The sequence below is a fragment of the Electrona antarctica genome (genome assembly GCF_951216825.1).
Source record: "Electrona antarctica genome assembly, contig: SUPER_24_unloc_1, whole genome shotgun sequence".
Taxonomy (NCBI): Eukaryota; Metazoa; Chordata; class Actinopteri; order Myctophiformes; family Myctophidae; genus Electrona; species Electrona antarctica.
The window spans coordinates 94,843-115,000 of NW_027638775.1; the positions used below are offsets into that span (position 1 = coordinate 94,843).

General features: G+C 48.1%; 1 protein-coding gene across 1 annotated transcript in view; it reads right to left on the minus strand.

Annotated features, from left to right (window-relative positions):
* LOC306917692 (dystrophin-like) overlaps window positions 1-20,158 on the minus strand; it is a gene marked incomplete at its 3' end in the record, with an annotated part of 361,506 nt that overhangs the window by 86,586 nt on the left and 254,762 nt on the right. Inside the window, exon 9 of the mRNA XM_079530601.1 lies at window positions 14,058-14,338. Within this exon, the coding sequence (XP_079386727.1) occupies window positions 14,058-14,338 (281 nt within the window). The remainder of the gene's footprint in view (window positions 1-14,057; window positions 14,339-20,158) is intronic.

The window sequence follows — 20,158 nt, forward strand, 5'->3', positions numbered from 1 at the left end:
AAAGAAGGGAGCAAGAGAGAGAACAAACAAAATGTGAACATTGATACATACAGTACGTACATAATGGCGAGATGAAGAGACACAGAGCGAGCGAGAGAGACAGAGCGAGAGAGAGAGAGAGAGACCTTTGACCTTTTAAAGCACCTTTAATATATGCTGTGATGCCAAATATTGCATCACAGTTTACTTATGGTCCCAGATGAGTATTTCTATGCAATTGATGTATTACCATCATACCATGTGTCTGTTGTTCTCTCTGGATTAAGAGCATATCTGCTAAATGCCTACACTGTAAATGTATACATTGTATGTATACCCCTTATGCACTACTCGTGTAAAAAAGAAATCACACCCATGTGAAGTAAGTGGTGCAACTCCATGTGGGGGTCCCCGGGGGGGGGCACAGGAACGCACCCAGGGTGCCGGCCCGATTCCGGCGAGCCTCCCACATCCGAAACGGTTGAGAAATGACAGAGTTACCGTGTGGAGGTCCCTCTACTGTACCCTCTACTGTACTGTACTGTAACTACTGTACTGTACTGGCACACCCGAAATCACTATATATACACTTAATATGTGCGTGTGTTTGTGTGTGTGTTAGGTTGCGCACAGGTGGTGAAAAACAACCATGCTGTTTTCGTGCTCAGACGCACCCACACACCCACCCACACACCCACCCACACACACACATAGTCACTTAAGGAAGTGGTTGCACCACTTAAAAAAAGCCAAAAGAGAAAAAAAAGACACCACTTTGGTTGAAAACACAGCTTTTCCAAAAAGGAAAAGTCACATTTCTCCCTCTTGCACCGCACACAGTGCAGTCCCCTGAGTCCAAAATAGGATAAAAGCCTCTAAATTGTCCACTTTGCTTTGTCACTGCTCGGACACTCTAACCACAGGGCCACTGAGACGGTGCCAGGCATCCCTGCAGAGGACGATCAGAGTCGGGGGGAAACCACTGTGCAAAATGATCAAGAAGACCTGTCACAAATGCCCACAAGGGCAACATGTGTGATATGTACTGGTGTATCGGCTAGGAGATAATTACACGAGATGATTTATTCACACATTTCACAGCTTGCGTCGCCCCCAGCAAAACAAATACTGTAGCACCACCATTCATCTCAATTAACTTAGCAACAAGTCAGGGGCCACTGGACCATATGTTCCGTGTGAGGCGCGAGGACCCCGTGAGAGTTTGGCGCGTCCTCCCGGGTCTCCCTCTGTCTGCCCTCGATGTGATGCTTCCTCTGCACCACCGTCTCCTATCTCAAACTGAAGCGTATACAATCCAACGCCCAAATTGAATAAATAAATTAAAACCAGGGGCTACGCAGCTGTCTTCATGGCTCGTCAGACCGAGGTAAATATTTACAATCGGTCATTGCTTTGGCGTCGTACCATTTGTCTTTGTGTTCCGCGGCTATTTGGAGACATGCACGGTTCTGTTTGTATTCTGCAACGCATGCGACAATAAGCAAACATCTGACCTCATCGCCACGCTTTTGTTTGCATTTGATTAACTGGATAATGGAATATGTCAAAAATGTCCTCTCTATTCTATTCTATGCTATGCATGTTGTAAAGAGATACTAGGTTATTTTTTTGTATATTTGCAAAATATTGTATATTTATTATCATTATCGCCATCACACAGTTTCTCATCGCAAGCAATAGAGCAGCGAAGTCTGACGTAATTAACGCATCCCACATGGGTCATGTGCCACATTCCCCCCATTCTGAATTCCCATAGATGGGTTTATTATTGCGTCAAATAAGAACTGTGTTTAAAAAAAAATAAACAAATGAGCCCGGCCATTTGACTCATATGGATATGAGGATTTTCAACTGACAATATCGCAGGGAACAGTTTGATAATTTTTGGACCAGAATTCTTATAATATATATATATATATATATATATAGTCATAGTTTTAGTCATCATAGCTTAGTTTTTCATCATAGTTTTTACACTGCTACCTCCATCTCTCATCTCTCTCCCCTGCTCCCCTACCCCCCCCCCCCCCCCCCCCCACACACACACACACACACACACACACACACACACACACACACACACACACACACACACACACACACACACACACACACACACACACACACACACACACACACACACACACACACACACACACACACACACACACACACACTCCCTCCCTCTTTTCAAGCTGTTCTCAAAACTTTACTTCGTTAATGCAAAAAAGACAAAAAAATAAAATAAAAAGTAAGCATCAAACAATGCAATTCTCAAACTTTTTTTCCCCCCCGCAGCAAACACAAACCATTATCCTCCTCCGTTTATGGCAGAGCCGAGTAGCAAACGAGGTGAGCCGTGCGACGGCGCACTCTCACATCTCGTTAGCAATATGAGCGGCCGGCTGGCATGGTTTTGAAGCCCTGCGGTTTGTTGTTGTTCCCATGTACTGTAGCCCCCCCGGCCCCTCTGTTTGGAATTGTTCTTGTTTTTTTTTGCTTTTTTTGTTTTTTGCAGTGGTGTAAAGTACATTTTATTCAACCCGTTTTAGGACTGAGAACAGATTCTACAAAATGTCTTCATAAGCATGACAGCAAAAACGCAAAAACGAAGAGAACCCCACTGTATGTGTGTGGCTGTGTCCCTGGGTCTGTACCTGGCTGTGTCCCTGGGTCTGTCCCTGGCTGTGTCCCTGGGTCTGTCCCTGGCTGTGTCCCTGGGTCTGTCCCTGGCTGTGTCCCTGGGTCTGTCCCTGGCTGTGTCCCTGGCTGTGTCCCTGGGTCTGTCCCTGGCTGTGTCCCTGGGTCTGTCCCTGGCTGTGTCCCTGGCTGTGTCCCTGGGTCTGTACCTGGCTGTGTCCCTGGGTCTGTCCCTGGGTCTGTCCCTGGGTCTGTCCCTGGCTGTGTCCCTGGGTCTGTCCCTGGGTCTGTACCTGGCTGTGTCCCTGGGTCTGTACCTGGCTGTGTCCCTGGGTCTGTCCCTGGGTCTGTCCCTGGCTGTGTCCCTGGGTCTGTCCCTGGCTGTGTCCCTGGGTCTGTCCCTGGGTCTGTCCCTGGCTGTGTCCCTGGGTCTGTCCCTGGGTCTGTACCTGGCTGTGTCCCTGGGTCTGTCCCTGGGTCTGTCCCTGGCTGTGTCCCTGGGTCTGTCCATGGGTCTGTCCCTGGGTCTGTCCCTGGGTCTGTACCTGGCTGTGTCCATGGGTCTGTCCCTGGGTCTGTACCTGGCTGTGTCCCTGGGTCTGTCCCTGGCTGTGTCCCTGGGTCTGTCCCTGGGTCTGTACCTGGCTGTGTCCCTGGGTCTGTACCTGGCTATGTCCCTGGGTCTGTACCTGGCTATGTCCCTGGGTCTGTCCCTGGCTGTGTCCCTGGGTCTGTACCTGGCTGTGTCCCTGGGTCTGTCCCTGGGTCTGTACCTGGCTGTGTCCCTGGGTCTGTCCCTGGCTGTGTCCCTGGGTCTGTCCCTGGCTGTGTCCCTGGGTCTGTCCCTGGGTCTGTCCCTGGGTCTGTACCTGGCTGTGTCCTTGGGTCTGTACCTGGCTGTGTCCCTGGGTCTGTCCCTGGGTCTGTCCCTGGCTGTGTCCCTGGGTCTGTACCTGGCTGTGTCCCTGGGTCTGTACCTGGCTGTGTCCCTGGGTCTGTCCCTGGCTGTGTCCCTGGGTCTGTCCCTGGGTCTGTCCCTGGGTCTGTCCCTGGCTGTGTCCCTGGGTCTGTCCCTGGCTGTGTCCCTGGGTCTGTCCCTGGCTGTGTCCCTGGGTCTGTCCCTGGCTGTGTCCCTGGGTCTGTACCTGGCTGTGTCCCTGGCTGTGTCCCTGGCTGTGTCCCTGGGTCTGTCCCTGGGTCTGTCCCTGGGTCTGTCCCTGGCTGTGTCCCTGGGTCTGTCCCTGGCTGTGTCCCTGGGTCTGTCCCTGGCTGTGTCCCTGGGTCTGTACCTGGCTGTGTCCCTGGCTGTGTCCCTGGCTGTGTCCCTGGGTCTGTCCCTGGGTCTGTACCTGGCTGTGTCCCTGGCTGTGTCCCTGGCTGTGTCCCTGGGTCTGTACCTGGCTGTGTCCCTGGCTGTGTCCCTGGGTCTGTACCTGGCTGTGTCCAAGCACGAAAATAGCGCTATAGCGTTTGTTCACCACCAAGTGTCACTGTTGCACAGCCTAACACACAGACACACACAGGCCAGGGAGGAGGGATTGTACAGTACAGTACAGTACAGTACAGTACAGTACAGTACAGTACAGTACAGTACAGTACAGTACCACTCACTTCAGACGGGTCTGATGTTTTACCTGTAACAAGAGAATTTTATGTTGCAGTATTGATACTTTTACTTAAGTAAACAATTTGAGTACTTTTTCCACCACATTTTTTTTTGGCCTGTCCGTCAACCCCCTCCCTCCCTCCTGATGCACGCACGCACACACACACACACACACACACACACACACACACACACACACACACACACACACACACACACACACACACACACACACACACACACACACACACACACACACACACACACACACAAAGGGATATAAACATGAGCTTCTCTCAGTGCCTCTTGGCTGCAGATGGAGGTGCAAATTAGACAATACCCCAAGTCAGCACTACGGCACCACGGGCGGGAGAGCGCGAGAGAGGGGGGGCTGGGGGATATTTTGACCCGAACAGCTCTTTTCGGTGGACGTGTGATAAATTATTGAGCGCCCAAAAACGCTTGCGCGCAGGCAGGGGGCACGCAGGCCTTTGGGCTCGCCGTCAGAGGTCTGATCAACAGACAACAGCTCCTAACACCCTCACCCGTAACAGCCTGCCAGAGCCATTTCTCAATGTCACTTCGCATCCCGTCACTAAGGCTTTATTAGTCAAAAAGAAAAACTACCTCGCAGCAGACTTCAGAGGGAGAACCAGTTGCATTGTAGAGGCATAGGCTATACCTCCCTCACCTTATGTGCTCCTGTTCGAGGTAAAAATAGCTCCCCCAACCAGCCAGGGATAGCCCCCACCCTCACCTTATGTGCACCTGTTTGAGGTAAAAACAGCCCCCCCACCCAGCCAGAGTCAGCCCCCACACTCACCTTATGTGCTCCTGTTTGAGGTAAAAACAGCCCCCCAACCAGCCAGGGTTAGCCCCCACCCTCACCTTATGTGCTCCTGTTTGAGGTAAAAACAGCTCCCCCAACCAGCCAGGGTTAGCCCCCACCCTCACCTTATGTGCACCTGTTTGAGGTAAAAACAGCCCCCCCACCCAGCCAGAGTCAGCCCCCACCCTCACCTTATGTGCTCCTGTTTGAGGTAAAAACAGCCCCCCAACCAGCCAGGGTTAGCCCCCACCCTCACCTTATGTGCTCCTTTTTGAGGTAAAAACAGCTCCCCCAACCAGCCAGGGTTAGCCCCCACCCTCACCTTATGTGCACCTGTTTGAGGTAAAAACAGCCCCCCCACCCAGCCAGAGTCAGCCCCCACCCTCACCTTATGTGCTCCTTTTTGAGGTAAAAACAGCCCCCCAACCAGCCAGGGTTAGCCCCCACCCTCACCTTATGTGCTCCTTTTTGAGGTAAAAACAGCTCCCCCAACCAGCCAGGGTTAGCCCCCACCCTCACCTTATGTGCACCTGTTTGAGGTAAAAACAGCCCCCCCACCCAGCCAGAGTCAGCCCCCACCCTCACCTTATGTGCTCCTGTTTGAGGTAAAAACAGCCCCCCAACCAGTCAGGGTTAGCCCCCACCCTCACCTTATGTGCTCCTTTTTGAGGTAAAAACAGCTCCCCCAACCAGCCAGGGTTAGCCCCCACCCTCACCTTATGTGCACCTGTTTGAGGTAAAAACAGCCCCCCCACCCAGCCAGAGTCAGCCCCCACCCTCACCTTATGTGCTCCTGTTTGAGGTAAAAACAGCCCCCCAACCAGCCAGGGTTAGCCCCCACCCTCACCTTATGTGCTCCTTTTTTAGGTAAAAACAGCTCCCCCAACCAGCCAGGGTTAGCCCCCACCCTCACCTTATGTGCACCTGTTTGAGGTAAAAACAGCCCCCCCACCCAGCCAGAGTCAGCCCCCACCCTCACCTTATGTGCTCCTGTTTGAGGTAAAAACAGCCCCCCAACCAGCCAGGGTTAGCCCCCACCCTCACCTTATGTGCTCCTTTTTGAGGTAAAAACAGCCCCCCAACCAGCCAGGGTTAGCCCCCACCCTCACCTTATGTGCTCCTTTTTGAGGTAAAAACAGCCCCCCAACCAGCCAGGGTTAGCCCCCACCCTCACCTTATGTCACATCTTCGTCAGGTCGTTCATGACCTGAGTTGCTCCAGTGCCTCCTTTCCCTCCCGACTTAGGTATTGTGTTTGTATGTATTTTCCTTTTTTTTTAACCACTGCACAAACAAAGTTCCGAAAAGTATAAAGTTGAAGTGGAGGCTGACGTGTGCAGAGCCTTTCCCGCCGGTGAACATCTGTACAGCTGCAGGGCCCTGCATCGGGTGCGATCCCGTGTCCGTGTCCTATGTACACTCCTCGGAGCACGTGCACGATACGTTCAACCTCTCAGGCTGTTGTTCCTTCCCGCGGGCTTCAAGATGTCGTGCTTGTCGTCGTCCCCGCAAAACCCTTCAAGGTATAGCATGTCTGAATGACAAGACGCGACGATGAGACTGGGCAGCAGCGCCACGTCAAAGCCGCTGACCCTCAACACGGGAGGCCCCTGGGCGCTGCACACCCGAGCCCCCCCTCTCCTCTCCTCTACTCTACTCCCCGCACATGCTCCAGCTTGTGGCTAACTTACACACACACACAGCTCCAACATCGTCATGAAGTAAGGGCCGATTCATACTCCTATTTTACCGCAGTAGTGCCGAAATGATTTCGGCTCGTCAGAAAATTTCAGTAGCACCGAAGAGCCGACTTTAGCACGGTCACATTGTAGGCTCTACAGAGCCGGACCAACTTTTATTCGGCTCTAAAATAAGAGTATGAATCTCGCCTAAGCCGTCGACACCGATCCTGTTCGTCATCGACAAATCGAGAAGGTTTCATTTGTCGCTAATTAGCAGAACTACAAGTTCACAACGAGTCGCATGGCGACGCATTGTGAGCTTGTAGGTCAGCTATATTTCCACTACTTTAACCCATTCTGGACGGGAACCCGTTTTGGTGTTTTAACTAAAGCATTATTTAGCTATTGAAAAATAGCAGATCTACAGGCTCGTAGCGCGCCACCGAGTGCCGCGCTACGAGCTTGTAGGTCTGCTATTTTTGAAAAATCGTGAAAATGCGGCACAAATCTTTGAATATGTATTCTTTCAGAAGACTTTTTATTTATTTCGACGTCAGGCCTAACACTCTTGTAGGATGAAGTATAGGGCACGCAAGGCTGGCTGGAACTAACTGGGCCCCAAGTGGGCAATGTCAGCGGCTCCCACCTGGGTTTGTCCATGTGGGCGTTCGTTAGGTGGGCTCTATACCATGGGCCTTGGGTGTCATATATTTATATTTGTATTATGCATACACTGTAACTGCAATTCTTGGGAAGCTTGCACAAAAAAAAAAAAAGAATTCCACCCACTCTTTTTCCACACCTGTAAATTGTGATGTGACAAATGTAAATTGCTTTGTGCAGGGCTGTGAAAGGCCCCGATCAACGAGACTGACTTCTACTTAGTCATGCACCATGCGGCGTATACCTCCCGGAAATAGCCGATCTACAGCTCAGAAAAAGCTCAGCGACGCATCCCTGCGTGACCCCGACAGGCTGACAGGGTTCGGCGTGTGTTGTCACTTCCCATCCGATCATGAAACGCTTCGCTTATTAGCGTTCGCTATACGTGACAACAATGGCGTCGCGCCGCCGAGCCGTCCGTGAACATGGCAGGGCATGGCTCGGTCAGTGCTCCTCAAACATTGTCATGTTAACCCATTTTGACCTGAGATCAGATTCTAAAAATGTCTTCTACATCCTGACGGTTTTCTGAAAAAGCTATGTTTCTATGTCAGTCGTTCTTCGATTTTTCAAAAATAGCAGACCTACAAGCTCGTAGCGCGCCACTCGGTGGCGCGCTATGAGCTTGTAGATCTGCTATTTTTCAATAGCTAAAGCATAACATAATGCTAACACCAAAAGGGGTTCCCGCCCAACATGGGTTAAGAAGGAGCGCCTTATTGATAATGCATTTGGACCGCGGACCTCCTATCTGAAAATCTTCTGTGCCAGGGACCCCCAGAAGTAACCTGACTCCGCCAGATGGGGCAGCAGAGAGTACACTGGGTTCCCCCCTCCTGCTCCCATCTGGGAGCTCTCAGGCAGACTTGATGCCCGGCCACAAAACGGCCTGGCCAATCAGCGGCAGCTAGAGGCGGGATCAAGGCAGCACTGTAGTGTGTATGCCTTGATTGGACAACACATATCTTGCACTGGGGGAGTAGAGGCCCCTGCAGGCTAGTGCTGCACGATAGGCCTTTCTCACAGCATTTCCCCGCCCCCTTTCCACGCCCCCTTTTAGAGATAGTGGTGTTATTTTTTTTGCGGTCCATAGGCTTCCATGTTAAAAGAGGTATTTTCACAAGCCACAAACTACCGTTTTGTAAAGGTAAGGTTTATTCTACTTATTTGAGTTGTTATACCATTGTGTTTTCTTCATATTATTATCGGTCTTTGACATTTTAACATTAGGAAATGTACTTAGATTCTCCAGAGAAAAAAAGTGTAAATGCCTAATGTTAAATGACACCACTATCTACCGGAAGTGGGCGTGGAAAGGGGGCTGTGAGATAGGCCTATTCATCGGGAAAAAGATCAAATTTGGAGGTGCCAAATCCCTGGCACACAATATTTTCAGAAGGGGCACCATGGTCCAAATACATATAAACGTGCAGGTCCTTGACATACAGTAACAATGTTAGAACCACTGCACACAAAAAAAAGATCAGATGGTTTGCTGCTTCACTTTACTTTGTTTCTCTCGCTAAAAACCTGGCTACGCGGAGCGGATCTTGAAACGCAGGTAGTACATCACCTCCGGCATTGACAGCGTGAGAGCCTGTCTGCAACGCGGACCACCTGCGTCCGTCCGTCCCCCCACTGGCGCTTTTTAGGCTGCCGTCCCACCCCCCCCCCCCCCCCCCCCATGTCCACGCGTCCGTTGTGCAATGTCACATCCATTAGCACATCTCTGGTGAAAAGCTGTTTGAATATTCCCCTCCTGGGGAGCCTCTACGCCATAGCGCTGCACTTACACAGAGTGTGTGTGTGTGCGTGTGCGTGTGCGTGTGTGTGTGTGCGCGCAGTGCTGTTCACTGTAGCTGTGCGCTGCAATCATTAGACAGCGGTAAATATGGCCTGCTTGCTTCCATCCTGAGCAATTTGGCTGTCATCCAACTCAGTGCCATTTTGTGGCTGTATACTTCCGTTTAGTGGTTTGGGCGGCGTGTAGTGTCTGTCTCGCTCTGTGAATGCATGCGTGTAGTGTCTCTGAGTGCGTGCGTGCACGTATGTACTATACATGTGTGTGTGTGTGTGTGTGTGTGTGTGGGTGTGTGTGTGTGTGTGTGTGTGTGTGTGTGTGTGTGTGTGTGTGTGTGTGTGTGTGCATCAACTCCTATTATTTAACCCATTTTGGGCGGGAACCACTTTTGGTGTTTTAAACATTGTTATAATTTAGCTATTGAAAAATAGCAGTTCTACAAGCTCATAGCGCGCCACCGAGTGGCGCGCTACGAGCTTGTAGGTCTGCTATTTTTGAAAAAATCGTGAAAATATTTATTTCAGAAAACTGGAGGATTTAGAATATTTTTTTTTTATTTTGAGGTAAGGCCTAAATGGGTTAACCCCCCCCCCCCCCCACCCCCGTATCGAGGAAGTGCAGTAATGTGTAAGTAACGTGCGGTGAAACCCTGGGGGTACGCGGGGACGATGCCAAAAGGGGGAACCCCTTGGCCCTACTAGGCAGAAACAGCATTGCGTTCTTTATAGCAGTGAAAGAAGCTACAGCGAATGGGAGGTACTTCTGGCTGAAAGAAAGGCCCCCTGAATGTGTGTGTGTGTGCGTGTGTGTGTGTGTGTGACTGTGTGTGTGTGTGTGTGTGTGTGTGTGTGTGTGTGTGTGTGTGCGCGTGTGTGTTCAGTGCTGACATACACAGCTCTTGCCATTTAATAATGTGTTATTACCACCATAACGGTGTTAGCAGCAGACGGCTAAATCCTGTGTCAGTATGCGTGTCCTTGTCGTGTCCCCCCCAGCCCCCCCCCCCCCCCCCCTCTCCTCTCTCTCTCTCTCCCTCTCTCCCTCTCTCCCTCTCTCCCTCTCTCCCTCTCTCTCTCTCTCTCTCTCTCTCTCTCTCCCTCTCTCTCTCTCTCTCTCTCTCTCTCTCTCCACTTAATACCTTTAACATGAAATCTGCAGTAGCATCGCTATTCTGGGCATGTCATGTCAAGACATTCAGTGAAAATACAGTAGGATGCATTGTATAAGAAGAAGGGGGGCCTAGTGTAGACCAGTGGTTCTCAAAGTCATTTATATGTCGGTAATTAAAAAATAGCAAACCCACAAGCTCGTACATCGCCGCCCGCGTGTGTGAATGAGAGCGAGTGTGAACGGGTCAACACAATTAACCCATTTTGAGCGGGAACCCCTTTTGGTGTTAGCATTATGTTATGCTTTAGCTATTGAAAAATAGCAGATCTACAAGCTCATAGCGCGCCACGAGCTTGTAGGTCTGCTATTTTTGAAAAATTGTGAAAATATTTATTTCAGAAACCTGGAGGATTTAGAAGATTTTTTTTACATTTCGAGGTCAGACCTAAATGGGTTAACGTAACTTTGTAAAGCTCCCAGTCAAGGCTTTGCTACAGATTAACTGTTCGACGCACAGAGTCTTCATCGGAATGAAAATGATCATTCCGATGAAGACTCTGTGTCGAAACATTAATCTATAATAAAGCCTGGACTGAGACTCTGGGAGCTTTACAAAGAACAGTAGTGTGCGAACTTCTATTTTTTGGTATTGCCTTATCCACTGTCCTGCACCTGCCATCCAGTATGATGTGCCAGTTCGATTCTTTCTCAACGTAATTAATGCACATTGTAAAGCACTGTGGATGAAGCCGCTATACAGATAAGACAGCCCGAATCCCTGAAAAAGCTCCCTGAAAAGTACAGTTTCCCCCACACTATCCAGGGCCTGATTATAAACTTTGTTTGAAATGACGCCAAACCTGGCGAATGTCTCCAATTTCTCCATGAGAAGGCTTTTTTATTTCAAAGTGAGCTGCCCCATAACCCATTCTGGGCGGGAGCCCCTTTTGGTGTTTGTTAACCAAGCATTATGTTATACTTTAGCTATTGAAAAATAGCAGATCTACAAGCTCGTAGCGCGCCACCGAGTGGCGCGCTACGAGATTGTAGGTCTGCTATTTTTGAAAAATCGTGAAAATGTGGCACAAATCTTTGAATATATTATGAATATATATATACATTCTTTCAGAAGACTTTTTTTTTTTTTTACGTCAGGCCTAAATGGCATAAGTTGCCAATAGAGAGTATGCGCATGCATAAAGTGAATGGCAGATCGAGTGGCAAAGCAACAGGCAAAGTGAGTTTAACATTGTTTAATGTTGTTTAATGCAATGAGATAAGACTTTTCTGTTTGGATGTATGGGCTGTCAAGGCCAGAAAGTAGTTTTTTGGCACTCAGCAGGCGTTCCCGCATAACTTCCTGGTATGATGATGATGATGTCACACGCATACCCTCTATAGCAGGCACCTTGAAATTCGCAATGCAATGAGTATTGCACACATATATGATGATGCAAATACAACTTTGTGACAAGTAGTCACTAGACTGTGTAATGCTGAAGCAAGGCTTTGTGTGGAATGGCATCCATTGTTCTGTGCGCTGCTGCTGCCTGTGCTGTGCCTATACTGAATAAAGTGTGTCGGGAGCACATGCACATTCACTGTGAGCGCTGCTAATCCCCCTGACTCTCTGGTAATCCCTCGGTGCACAAGCATCTTCTTAAAGGACTCATATTATTCCCCTTTTAACCCATTTAGACTTGAGGAAAGATTAGACAAATGCCTTCTAAATCCTGACATTCATCCATATTCAAAGATTTGCGCCACATTTTCGCGATTTTTCAAAAATAGCAGACCTACAAGCTCGTAGCGCGCCACTCGGTGGCGCGCTATGAGCTTGTAGATCTGCTATTTTTCAATAGCTAAAGTATAACGTAATGCTTAAAACACCAAAAGGGGTTCCCGCCCAGAATGGGTTAAGTTATGTGATATGAACCAGAGAAGGTGACGCTGTGCATGATCCCAAATCACTTACAATGTACGTATATGTACGCCGATGAACCCCATGAACAGCCAATCTGGGGCTCGTCCAATGGGAGGGTGGTTTGGGGTATACATGTGACATCATCATACCCGATGCTGGGAACGCCTACTTAGTGGCCAAAAAACCCCGACTTTCTGTCCTTGACAGCCCCATACTGTACATCCAAACAGAAAAGTCCTATCTGATTGCATTAAACCACAACAAATCGACAAAATCGATTCTTGATTTTGAAAAATCTATTTCCACACGGCTAATAAGCACAGACAGCGCGCAACGAAAAGGCTGAAAGGAAGGAAAACTAAAAACGTACACAAACTGTTTAAGTTGTAATGGTGACAGTCGCAACATGAACACACAAGCCCACACAACGGTAACCATAGCAACGATGCCAAGGAGGTCTGGGAGTCACCGACGTGGAAAACAAACCCTGAGATGGCGCGTTGCTACGGTAACCAAATGTCATGCTAACCTGGCCGTGATGCCCCACAACAAAGCTGCAAAGGAAACAATGACTGTGTCGCTTAATGGAGTGCGTGTGTGTGTGTGTGTGTGTGTGTGTGTGTGTGTGTGTGTGTGTGTGTGTGTGTGTGTGTGTGTGTGTGTGTGTGTGTGTGTGTGTACGTGTGTGTACGTGTGTGTGTGTGTACGTGTGTGTGTGTACGTGTGTACGTGTGTACGTGTGTGTGTGTGTGTGTGTGTGTGTGTGTACGTGTGTGTGTACGTGTGTGTGTGTGTGTGTGTGTGCGTGCGTGCGTGCGTGCGTGCGTGCGTGCGTGCGTGCGTGCGTGCGTGCGTGCGTGCGTGCGTGCGTGCGTGCGTGCGTGCGTGCGTGCGTGCGTGCGTGCGTGCGTGCGTGCGTGCGTGCGTGCGTGCGTGCGTGCGTGCGTGCGTGTCAGGGGAGTCATTTGGGGCACCAGGGGGGTTATTAACCTTATATTCACATAATTTATATGCATATTGACCCCAACACTGATATTTTTTCTGCAGGTTAATCTGATTTAATCTCAAATTCTCAATCGATGCTCCGGCCACCTGCACACGGCACGTGTTTCAGCGTTTTATTGTATGCAATGCAATCATTAACTAACGACTTGTCAACGTGGCATCCCTATGTTTGGGAATGTCATTATGGGCGAACATTTTCAAACATTTTCTCTTTTCGCCTCCCAAACAAATAGTGAAGCATGTCGCGGTGAGAGCTTGTAGATCAGTGGATCCCAAACTCTTTCATGTCAAGGACCCCCAAAATGATATTCACCCCCATTTGAAAAGGACCCCCCATAAGAGAATTTTTGCAGCTCTAGCAGTCAGTGATTTTCAACCATTTTCATTGCAAGGGCCCCCGGTTTGACCTGAATTAGGCTACAGTCCCGTATTTAATGGCATTTCTATCTCTGGGACCCCCATTTACATTGTAAAATCAATGTTAATTTTACTCTGAGAGTGCACAAACATCTGTACACTCTCTGAGTTACAGACCCATAAGGGTCCATTTGGTTCCTAACTATGTCAATTGACTTTTATGTCAATTTAATGGACAATAACGTTTTCTTTATCTTTATCATTTAGCTGGTGATCCCCTGGAGCTCTCTCAAGACCCCACTTTGGGAACCACTGTTGTAGATCCACTATTTTCCAATTCCCCCCCCCCCCCCCCCCCCCCCGGGTTTGAGAGAGCGTGCGTGTGTGTGTGTGTGCGTGCGTGCGTGCGTGTGTGCGTGCGTCTCTCTCTTTCTCTCTAACCTGCTGTGAGTAGCGCTGCTGCGTCTGGATCTGGTAGTGCTCCTCGGTGGTGACGGCGCTGACGCGGGCCGCCGCGGCGTGCTCCTCGGTGGTGACGCGGGCCGAGCTGACCATGCTGATGGGCGTGGCCCGGCGCGGCAGCGTGGGCGTGCCCGCCAGGCCGCGGGGCAGCAGCTCCACCTCCTGGATGGCCTCCATGGTGACGCCCTGCGGCAGCACCTGGAACAGCGACGTCACGTACATGATCACGCTCTTCTTGTCCGGGTGGGCCACCGCCACGTCTAGGGGAGAGAGAGAGAGAGATAGTTTAATTATTATTTTTTTTACTTTATTTTATTTTTTTATTTTTTTTCTTATTTTGTTTTATTTTATTTTATTTTATTTATTTTTTATTTATTTTTATTTATTTATTTTTCGCAGTGTGGCATGACGTGACTCACTGTGAGCTTGTAGATCTGCTATTTTTGAATTGCCAATGATGACACAGATGATTAGTGGTTGGTTTTAATGGGTAAAATAAAGAGTCTCATAGTTACAGAAGGGCCGGTGCGTGCGTGTGTGTGCGCGCGAGTGTCTAACACACACACACACACACACGCACGCACACACTCGGAATATTTTTGAGTGCAAGGCATGTGCGTGTGTGCACGCACACACGCACACACGCGCTTGCCCAACGTTGCAATACCAATAAAAATGTCCTCCTTTTTTGCTGAATTTTCTCACCTGTCTAACCTTATGGGAGACATTTTATAGTTTTGTTCTCACTTCAACAATGTATTTTACAGCATGGCTCTATATAGGAAGGGATCAGGGGAGGACACAGAGATGAAGAAACCAGACCAGGAGTCTGGATTCAAACTTAACCCATTTTGGGCGGGAACCCCTTTTGGTGTTATCATTATGTTATGCTTTAGCTATTGAAAAATAGCAGATCTACAAGCTCATAGCGCGCCACCGAGTGGCGCGCTACGAGCTTGTAGGTCTGCTATTTTTGAAAAGTCGAAGAACGACTGACATAGAAACATAGCTTTTTCAGAAAACTGTCAGGATGTAGAAGACATTTTTAGAATCTGATCTCAGGTCAAAATAATTTAATTTGGACAGATCCACGGCTGTGGAGGAACAGGCAAAAGGCCACACAGGGACTGCACTGACCCTGTGTGGACCGGATCTGTCCGATGAAGGCTGCAATTTGCAATCCACACTCCTTTAGACTGATTTCTATATACATTGCTGTGTGTGCGAGACAGTGCTTCCTTCCTCAGGTGTGAAATTTTTCCTTGACTGCCGCTCAAATGGAAGGAATAGAATACACCCACACACTGTGTATTTGCTCGGTACAAGAGTAATGACTTCTTGACTGCCGCACCAGTGAGAAAAAGCCGCTCAACTTTAGCTAAACTCTAGGCAAACCATCTATAGAAGAGTCTATGTGAGCACCTCAACATGTTGCACCTCAACATAATGTGGGGACCGCCCTGGGGGTCCCCAAGCTATGCTTGGGAACCACTGTTCAGGCACAGCTGCTGCACTATATATATACAGCAAGAGCGATGACTTCACTGAACAAAGTGCGCCGAATAACTTTGAACAATAATTCATCCCTCCGAGCTATATGAGGCTGATGAAAAGGTGTGGAGCAGCGGTCAAACAGTCAATCAGAAAGCCTTTTATTCTTATTCATTCCGTGACGGATCTCTCTGCACACACGCTCAAACAAAACACCCCAAAAAGACCTCTGTGTTAATTCCATTTTGGGGGGAAATCAGAGCTGAAAGGATTGATTGAAGTTTCTACTGCCAAAATGTCTGTCTGTCTGTCTGTCTGTCTGTCTGTCTGTCTGTCTGTCTGTCTGTCTGTCTGTCTGTCTGTCTGTCTGTCTGTCTGTCTGTCTGTCTGTCTGTCTGTGTGTGTGTGTGTGTGTGGCCTGACTCACACCTTCGCAACAGATTGATGTATAGCTGATGCATGAGACTTTTGACTGATGCAAGCTCACAATGCATTTCCAATGGGAGTCACATGGTTTGACACAACATTTGTGTTGTATGAGGGGGTGGGGGGGAGTCGAAACACAGCCGCAAGCCGTACAACACAAATGTTGTGTCAAACCATGTGACTTCCATTGGAAATGCATTGGGGCAAGATGTAAACAAACCCTTTCTTTACATCTAGCATGCATCAATGTTGTATGCTAGATGCGTGTGAGTCAGGCCCTATAGAGCGTCGCAGTCCCGCCTCCTACCATGGACCAGGAAATGAAACCCAATGCATTATTCTCATAGACATTTCTTAAAGTATTTATTTAAAGACGGTTACGCCGCGGACAAAGCCAACTCGAGTCGTGACAACTCATGACAACACAAACAATATTTTGGACCAAACAAATAATTACAAAGAAGAAAAACAACAAAAAAAGTGTTGTAACCTGCCGTTTTTTTCTTCTTTATAATTATTTGTTTTTTCCAAAATATTGTTTGTGTTGTCATGAGTTGTCACGACTCGAGTTGGCTTTGTCCGCGGCGTAACCGTCTTTAAATAAATACTTTAAGATATGTCTATGAGAATAATGCATTGGGATTCATTTCCTGGTCCATGGTAGGAGGCGGGACTGCGACGCTCTATACTTCTGGCACTACTGGTTACTGACGGCTAGGAGGTTTTTCAGACGTGTGCTCTCTGATAACTGCAGTCCAAACGTTTCGTCGAGTTGATAAATTATATTTATTCTCACCGTTGTACCTATACTTCAGTAAGAAATGAATACATAAATAAACCGTCAAACACATAGATATATAGAGTCAGACCACAGCTCCTCAAGACACAGTTTAAAACAGTGTGCCTCTGCCTGTCAGCAACACCTGTACTCAATCAGGGACTAAATACCCTGGGTAACCATGGCAACTTTGACCTCGCCCATGCCCTGCTGTGATGTCATCTATATATAACAAAGGTCATAATGGCTCTTACATTGTGTTTGCATACATGCACGCGCACGCATGTCATGTGTGCTTCAGCCCCCTGCCCTTTCTGTAAAAAAAGTGCCCTCGGCAGGACCATGAATGCAGCGGTTACTATGGCGAAATGAATGCAAATGACCCCCTTTCCATTAGCGTACCCGAGGGCAGCATCGAAGAGAATTACCATTTCTGAACTCTCGTGAACTTGAATGAAGCATTTTATGTGGAATGAATTGAATTGCCCTCTGTGTAGAAATGCATGCTGTATGCTGCTGCATCTCCATTAATTATTGTGGTTGCCTATAGGCAAGCAGACTATATTGTTATTGCATTGCACTCCCGGGCCGGCGCAATTCAATCGTTGAAAACGTTTCAATCGTGCAATAACGCTCCATTCTCCACTCCGACTGGCCAGCGCTTCTGGACTCTTCCCAAGGCATTTGTGCGCTTTGCCCTCATCTGATTGGACAGTATGACACGGTGACATACCCAACTCAACTCTTTTTGGGCGGGAACCCCTTTTGGTGTTAGCATTATGTTATGCTTTAGCTATTGAAAAATAGCAGATCTACAAGCTCATAGCGCGCCACCGAGTGGCGCAATACGAGCTTGTAGATGTGCTATTTTTGAAAAATCGAAGAACCACTGACACAGAAACATAGCTTTTTCAGAAAACTGTCAGGATGTAGAAGACATTTTTAGAATCTGATCTCAGGTCAAAATGGGTTAATTATTGTGGTTGCCTATAGGCAAGCAGACTATATTGTTATTGCATTGCACTCCGGCGCAATTCAATCGTTGAAAACGCTTCAATCGTGCAATAACTCTCCATTCTCCCCTCCGACTGGCCAGCGCTTCTGGACTCTTCCCAAGGCATTCGTGCGCTTTGCCCTCATCTGATTGGACAGTATACGGTGACATATCCAACTCAACTCTTTTTGGGCGGGAACCCCTTTTGGTGTTAGCATTATGTTATGCTTTAGCTATTGAAAAGTAGCAGATCTACAAGCTCGTAGCGCGCGTCTGCTATTTTTAAAAAATCGAAGAACGACTGACATAGAAACATAGCTTTTTCAGAAAACTGTCAGGATGTAGAAGACATTTTTAGAATCTGATCTCAGGTCAAAATGGGTTAATTGAACATTATTCCTATTGAGATAGGCAACACTGCGTGAAAAGAGGAGTTAATGGGCAATTATGGGCACTAGATTTGCCCGTAAACCTCAAGTTTAGCGGGCATATGTGACCAGATTTGACTGAGAGACTGCCGTCGCGCAAATTCCAGCTTCAGAGCTGAAATCGGCATGTAAATATGAAATAAATGCTTAAACATGTAGCTAGGTGTAATGTTAGAGTCCACAGAAGTGAACCTTTCAAGCCTGTTTTCTCAACTCGCTGTTTTCTGCAAGACATTACTCTATATGCCATATCTCCAAAACTGGTGGGTCAAACTGAACAACCAATATGTCAATTTGAAGCTATGATGCTCTGCTTTCATATAACATGAAAAAACGAAAATTCAAAAAAATCCAATGGCAGTCCCTCAGTCAAATTTAGTCACATATAGTAATATACAGGTGTGATGGTACAATTTTGGGAGTTTACCGGAGGTTTCCTATAATATACACATCCGTATTCCATGCTTTTTGCGCAGTGCAACCACACTCGCAATTCCGCGGGATCCCATCTTTCTAGTTCTCATTTATATCCTAGTTGAGCTCGATCTACGAGCTCATAACATGACACAGTGGATCAGTTATTTTCAAACATTTTGGCCCAAAGTGCCCTTTTACAAATCCCCCCGTCCCCTCCCTGTATGGATGCTCGACAAAGACGGACGCATACAGCGGAGGATTCGAACCCCCGGCTGCCACCCGAGCGCACCCCCCCCCCCCAACAGCGCTTCTATGTGCACATGACAGACTACAGCTTTGAGGATTGCGACAAAAGTCAACCATTGTCCCAGGATTATGTTGGGATAATCTTCACTGCGTGGGGTTTCCTCTATAGCTCCAACTGCTCAGAGGTATAAAACCCAGCTGGGAGAAAAGGAACGGTGATGAGACAGCGGAGGCTGGCGCTAAAGGAACGGTGATGAGACAGCGGAGGCTGGCGCTAAAGGAACGGTGATGAGACAGTGGAGGCTGGCACTAAAGGAACGGAGCAGAGAGATAGATGCTGCTAGCGCTGAGGTGACAGCGGAGAGGCTGGCGCTCACTCAGCACTGCTCAGACCAAACTAATGGAGACAGGTTGTTATCCGGGCCCGCCAGACAAGACCGGATAACCAGATGCCAGAGCCGATCGATCGCTCGGTGGAAGAAATACAGCAGGAAGAAGGCCCCGCAAGAAAGAAAGAAAGAGAGAGATAGAGCAAGGGTCAATTTTGGACACCCCTCACCCCCATTATAACTTTGTGCAGATTAATAACTTGCGCAAGCAGAGCGCGCAAGTAATAGTTTTCGTATGTCGCCGTTTGATGTGTATGCGCCGTGCCGGCGTATGACGTAATGACTACTTGTGCTTGATATGGCAGTGGTGTCAGATTACATACATGTATACATAGGGGCATTACCTTTAATCCTCCCGACACTAAAACATATCGTCATTACGTCACCATCGAAAACCAATTACACCCTGGCATTGGGTCCTTTAATCCACATCTTTATTACGTCATCATTGAGAGCTGACGTCATATGCTGCTACGATATATACGCATCAAACGGGGCATACGCAAAGTAACCACATTATACCGCTAATCAATTTACAAATTACATATACATATACATTGCTGAGATTTGACAGTTTGTAGCGGTCGACAGTACTTGCGCGCTCTGCTAGTAGGCCATTTATGGTAGTAGGCACTCGACAGAGTGCAGTTCTAGTTAATTAATATTATACTGTGTGTTGGTTTGTTTACTGTTGAGTGATAAAACAATATTGATAAATAATCTGGGGACACCCCAAAATATGTTGGGGACCACCCAGGGGGTCCCGACCCCCTGATATTGTCGGGACGTGGCTCTGTAGTCACTCATATTTGATACAGTCTGATTCTGGATTTTGGCGACTCTAACTGTAGCGTTTTCTCGCCGAAAGTTTGTTGATTCTTCATATGAGTCAAACGGCCGGGATCATCTGT